This window comes from Otolemur garnettii, unplaced genomic scaffold (genome assembly GCF_000181295.1).
Source record: "Otolemur garnettii isolate 467f Iridium unplaced genomic scaffold, OtoGar3 scaffold00003, whole genome shotgun sequence".
Classification (NCBI taxonomy): Eukaryota; Metazoa; Chordata; class Mammalia; order Primates; family Galagidae; genus Otolemur; species Otolemur garnettii.
The window spans coordinates 26,235,738-26,242,119 of NW_003852398.1; the positions used below are offsets into that span (position 1 = coordinate 26,235,738).

General features: G+C 48.5%; 1 protein-coding gene across 1 annotated transcript in view; it reads right to left on the reverse strand.

Annotated features, from left to right (window-relative positions):
* Positions 1 to 6,382, reverse strand: part of PPARGC1B (PPARG coactivator 1 beta) — a 112,205-nt gene that overhangs the window by 17,600 nt on the left and 88,223 nt on the right. The window contains exons 3-4 of the mRNA XM_003782272.3: positions 3,889 to 4,101; positions 296 to 412 (exon numbers count right to left, since the gene is read on the reverse strand). Coding sequence (XP_003782320.1) covers positions 296 to 412; positions 3,889 to 4,101 — 330 coding nt within the window. The remainder of the gene's footprint in view (positions 1 to 295; positions 413 to 3,888; positions 4,102 to 6,382) is intronic.

Consider the following 6,382-nt stretch of genomic DNA (forward strand, 5'->3'; position numbering starts at 1 on the left):
TGGCCTCTACAACCAGAAAGGATCTTGTGTTTGGGTCTGTCAGGACATTAGAATATAAGCCCCCAAGGGGAGGTCACATCTTCCTTGTCCCTGCTCTAACCAGTGTCTGGAACACTGAAATGTAGGAAGGCTCTTTCTAGAACCCTAAAGTGGTCTGGGTCTCAAGAAGTGCCCAGGACTACAAGGGCTGTGGGATGAGCAGGAAGAGAAATCAGAAGTTGATTGAACTTGATACCCTTAACCAGAGCTGAAGGCTGGGTCCCCAACAGGTCACCTGGGGGGCCTGGGCAAGTACCTTGACATAAGGCCGCTGACATCTGGACCTGAGGCCTGCCTGGCGCCAAGCAGTCCCTTCCTTCTGGGTGTCAGAGCTTGATGTTGGGGAGGATGTGGCGAGAAGGAGCTTCTGTAGCTAAGGGAGAAGCAGAAAGGTCAGGAGCTGGGACAGAGCCGCAGCCAGAGGACGGGGACCATATGGACAGCCCCTCTAGACTGACCGTGCTCTGACCCTGGGCATCCTAGGACTGGGCATTCCATGACCTGAAATAATGTCCCCCAAGATATTCAGTGCAGATAGCAGATTGCCTGAAAATCCCAGACACAAAAGTATCACAATGACATGTAAATCCTTTACAGAGTTACTATCTCCAGAGGATAGCTGTGACTTTGTGAAACCCAGAGAGGTTTTGGGTCACGTCTGTCCATTCTACTGTTAAAATATTGTGCATATTTTATTAGGACACTGCATGTACTTGTGTACACACACACACATATAAACATACATACTCTGAAAGGTTAGATACCAAAATGATTCCCGAGTGTGGAATTCTAGCTGATTTCTCATTTGCTATTTTTGCTTATTCATATTACCTTTTAGAAAAAAAGCTATATCACAAATACTAAAGGTTGGACAATTAAAAGCAAGTCTACCTCCTGTTCCAAGTCCCTTTCTCCCTCCCTGAGGCAACTACTATTAATTACTTTCTTGTGACACTACCATGAGGTGGGCTTTGTTCCTACAAGAATAAACAATGCATATGTTACCTCCACCCAGCCTGTTGTTTTTACACAAATGAAAGAATACCGCACACTGAAGCTTGCCTGATTTTTTTTTTTTTTGAAACAGTTTCACTATGTTACCCTCCGTAGAGTGCCATGGTGTCTCAGCTCACAGCAACCTCAAGCTCCTGTGTTTAAGTGATTCTCTTGCCTCAGCCTCCCAAGTAGCTGGGACTACAGGCACCCACCACAACGCCTGGCTATTTCTTGTTGCAGTTGTCATTGTTGTTTGGCAGGCCCTGGCCGGGTGTGAACCTACCACCCTTGGTGCATGTGGCTGGCTTTTTTGATCCCCCCCCCAACTTATTTTTCTATAAAAAGTATGAAAACTCTCTTCTTCCGCACCCTGAGGGCAGGTACACAATGTGTCCAAGCTGAGAGAGCAGGAAGGTGAATACATCTGGAAGTTCCACCAGGGAGATCAAGCTGAGAAACATGAGATTTTACTACAGCATCAAGTGTTTCCTTAGGGGACTTGCTACCCTCACACACTGCAGCAAAGAGCCAGAGAAAAGGCCACCCCACGCCCTCTCAAGAAGGTGGAGGATTCCCACCACCCTACCTAGACCCCAAACCAATACCTACATGTTTGTGACTCTCTGACTTTGGACAAGGAAACATCCCTGGACTGGAGGAATTAGATCTCCTTCTAGCCCAGTTCAGGTGCAACTCACTGAGATGTTGGGTAAGTCATTAATAATGAGGGGCAGGCAGATTAAATGATTATATCTGAACTTTTCTAAAAGTCTAAGAATATGTTCATTGTAGCATCATTACAATGTCGAATAAAAAGAAAACTCTAAGAGTATAACACAGAAGCTGCTGACCTCAGAAAAATACACAGATATGCAGAAGTCCGTGTGTCCTTGTAAGTCCACTGCTGGACTCTCTGGGGTCTAGATGACTTCTCAGTCTTTCTAGAACTGTGTCGATATGCTGGGAGGCTAGACAGTGAGTCTGTTCCCGCGTGTCTAGCACAGTACTCAAGGCAGGAAAGGAAAACCATTTTTGACCAGCAGGGGTCACTCTTTGCCTCTCTAACCTGTGGGGCTCTTCCAGCCGCCCCACACAGAAATGGTACCAAGAATTCTTATTACTACTAATGGTTGTGCCAGCGGTATTACTTAGCTAGTGTTTACCGAACAACTCTATGTGCCAGGCATTGTTTTAAGGTTTGATACATATTATCTGCAATAAACTTCCTACAGCCTTTGACATAGCACTATTATTAACCCCACCTTGTAGACCAGGCAGCTGAATCTTAGAAATGTTTAGGCTATGTGCTGAAGGAACAAATAAGTACTAACTGGGATCCAAATCCAGGTGGTCTGATTCCAGTATGAAAGGAAGCAGGACCCCTGTTAGCAGGAGCCACATGTGGGACATTCTTTCCACGCCTAGCACATGGTGGGTGCTCACTTACTGCTTCGGGGAACTTGAAGGCAGTGGGGAAGAAGGAGAAGTGGCTTATCAGGAGTCAGAATACCTGACCTCTAGTCTTTGCTGGCACAATGACTTGCTGAGTGACCACAGGGGATACTCACTCTGGGCCTCAGTTTCCCCAGACAGGGCTTGATGGTCACCAAGGCCCTTTCCAGCACAGACTCCCCATGACCATAGAACCCTCTCAGCTCCAGCAGGCTCTGGTTTTAGCTGAGTCCCACTAGCTTCCAGGATCACAGCACCAAGGGGACTGAATTGCCAACCCATGACAGCTCAGCTTTGGTCACCCTCAGCCCGAATGGGGGGCAACTGCTTTCAGTAACTTTTGAGGTCCAGATCCTTTTGAAAATCTGATAAAAGCTGAGATCTGTTCTCCGTGTAGCACTCAGCTTCTGCTGATGGGAGAGTGTAAAGGCTGGTGCAGAGATTGCTCGGGGCTACACGGAAAGTAAGGGCTAGCCCGCCTTCCATAAGCCTGTACTTCTAATCCACCTCTCGCCTGGTTCCTTCCTGTGCTAACCAAGACCAGGGCCATAGGAGCCCGACAGGTCGTGACAGGAGAGTAACCAGACCAGCCTCTTTGGAGGGCAATCTGGAAGTGTCGAAACCGAAAAGTAATGAATCTGTTGACCCAGAAAATTTCACTTCTAGGATTATCCACTTTCATGTTGAAAAGGCCTGTATAAAGACAGTTACTGCAGCACTGTTTATAATAATGAAGGAATTGAAATAACATAATATCCATCAAATGGGGGACCGGTTAAATAAATTATGGTACATATATACCAAGAAACACTATACAGACAACAGAAAGAATGAAACACAGTACTGTAGGCTTATTTGGTAGAGTTGCCAAGACAAACAGTTAACTGAGAAAGCAAGGTGCGGAACAATATCTAATGTAGGCTCCCTTTTGTGGAGGAAAAAAAAAACAAAAACAGAAAAAACAGGTGGAAAGGAAAGTCCATAACAGATCAGTAACCATGGTTACCTCTGGGGAAGGAAACAGAGATTGAGAGAGAGCTAAGGAGGTTTTGCTTTTAACCATTCACATTTACTATGTGGATTTTTACCGTGTGTATGTAATCTTTAGGAAAATGTTTGCATGCAATTTCAAGGATTTAACACATGACTAGGTCAATCCTTGAAATCTCAAAGAGCCTATAGGATAGAGGTGAAGCCTGCAGTTAGTCCCGCTGTCTAGGTGGGAAAGGTGAGGCCCAGGGAGGCTTCCCACCTCCAGCCCAGGCTCTCTGCTGTGAGCTATGCTGCCAGTGTGCATGGACCCGAGAGGGGGTCTAGCTAACTGCTCTGCACCCACCCCCCTACAATCAGACATCTAGTCAGAGGCCAAAACCTTCTCTTCAGCTGGAAACAGGTTCTCACCATTGACAGCTCATCCACCTCAGGGCCTGGGGCCAGGGGCGTCTCCAGGGCAGGGCTGGAGGGCGCAGATGAGGGGGCAGGTGAAGCTGGGGGGCAGGATAGCACATCCCCACCATCCAGGGCCGGGAAAGCAGCCAGAGCCACATCGTCTTCAGGCATGTCGTCCAGGGTCTTGGTGAGCTCTGCCAGGAGGGCCTCATTCTCACTGTCGATCTGGAGTGAGGGCAGGAGGAGTAGAAAGGCAGAGAGGGAAGATGGTTAGTCATGACCTTAAATTTGGGCTTCACCATGGAAACCACGGAGTTTTGTGCTCTCCTCACCTGCTGGGCCACCATCACTCTCCTGCCACCTCATCTCCCTCACCAGAGCTGTTCAGTATTCCTGGGATATCAGATGCCTGATAAATGTGTTATGGCTCCAAGAATCCCAGAATTTTATGACTAGGCAGCTAGTGGGCCTGCCCTAGAAGTCCCAGTCTTGGCTCAGTTGCTCATGAGTGTGTGACCCTGGGCATAGGGGCCATCCCACCTTAGGGATCCCTCTCAACCAAGAACTAAGACTGGCCCACACACTGCCAGCAGTATCCCCTGGCAGACCTTAGCCCAGGCGTCCTCAAACTACGGCCTGCAGGCTACATGTGGCCCGCCGAGGACATTTATCTGGCCCACTGGGTGTTTTTGCCGCCGCTGCTCATCCTGCTTAGCAGCCGATTCATCCTGGGGCCCGCAATCCAGCCCTCCAACGGTCTGAGGGACAGTGAACTAGCCCCCTATTTTAAAAGTTTGAGGACCCCTGCCCTAGCCCCTCAGACCCTGGGGCCCAGACAGTACAATGGCTAGAAGCTTCAGGATTCACCTATGACAATGACCACCACAGCAATGTGTTCCCAGGGCTTGCTCTCCTCATTCACTCATGGACAGGCAATGACTGTAGTGGTTAGAAGCTTGGGCATTGGAGCTGGGACTGAATTTCAGATCTTACACTCATTTTATCAACTGCGGGACCTGTGCCAAGTTAGCTTCCTCCTCTGTCAAGTGGATAACAAACAGTACATGTTTCATAAGGTTATTGCTAAGGACTAGATGAGTTAACACAGATAAGATGCTTAGAAAATAGTGCCCGGCACAAAATAAGCACCAGCTACTATGACAACTATAGCTATGACCACTGCTACTGCTGCCACTAATGCCATGGCGCCTGCTATGATGATGATGAGGAGGAGGAGGAGGAGGAGGACAGTGGTGGCAGCAATTCCTTCCCTTCCTCCCACCACTGCACGGCTACACTTGGCGTGGCTTTCTGCTGAACACTGGTAATACAACGTGCCAAGGCTGATGTCCACCCTGCCCCTGTGGAGCTTACTCTCCCATGGAGGAATAGAAAACAAACAGGATTGTTTTTGAAAGTAAGAAAGGCTGGAAAGAAAATAAAAGGAAGGCATGTTGGAGAATAAGAATGTAGTAAAGATTTAGAGGCTGTATAGGATGTTCAAAGAAGACTTCTCCAAGTAGCTAGTACTAAAACAGAGGCTTGAAAGATACCAGCTAAGCAACGTGCTAAGGAGACTTGAAAATCCAGGCAAGAGAACTCAATCAAAGGCCAGGGGTGCAGAGTTTGGCCAAAGAGAAGACAGGCTTTACTTTCAGGATAGCCCTCACAGGGAGCATGATTCTAATCTCTATTTTGCAGTTGAAGAAACAGAGGCTGATGAAGGCTCAGAAACTTGTTGGGGGTCACCCAGCAAATAAAGGGCAGAACTAGGCCTTGGAATGAGCACCCCTCATATAGATAAGCCAAGGCTTTTCCTCTCCTGATGTCTGAGATCTGTAAGGGATACCCCCACACCCCAGCCCCCAGGCCTGGCACCACAATCACACAGCTTCCAGGGGAAGCACTGAGGGCCTCCTTTTTAGTTCAGCCTGGTCCTGGGGTCCCTCTGGCAGAAGTCACATTCTGCCACGTGATGCCTCCCACGGCTCTTTTTCCCATCCAGGGTGTTTATCCTTTCTTCAGGAAGTTCATCTGAAATACACATCTCGTGACGGCCTTTTGGCTGCACTAAATCTGTTCCAGGCCTTGTAGCCGGAGCGGCAGGGGGGTAATTCGAAGGGGGGAGAGAGGAGAACAAACACATTTGTAATTTTTAGAACAGAGCTAAGAATAAAAGAAAGGTCGAAACAAGATTTCGGTTGGGCCTGACCCAGGCCTGGGGGATGGGGTCCCAAGGCCAGCTCAAGATTGCCGTGAGGCTTGGCCTCAGTTGCTGGGTGGTTAGGGCGCCAGCCACATACACAGGGGCTGGCGGGTTCAAACTTGGCCTAGGGCCTGCCAAACAACAATGACAACTACAACCAAAAACAGCCAGGCATTGTGGTAGGTGCCTGTAGTCCCAGCTACTTGGGAGGCTGAGGTAAGAGAATCACTTAAGCCCAAGAGTTTGAGATTGCTGTGAACTGTGACACCATAGCACTCTATTGAGGGCGACATAGTAAGA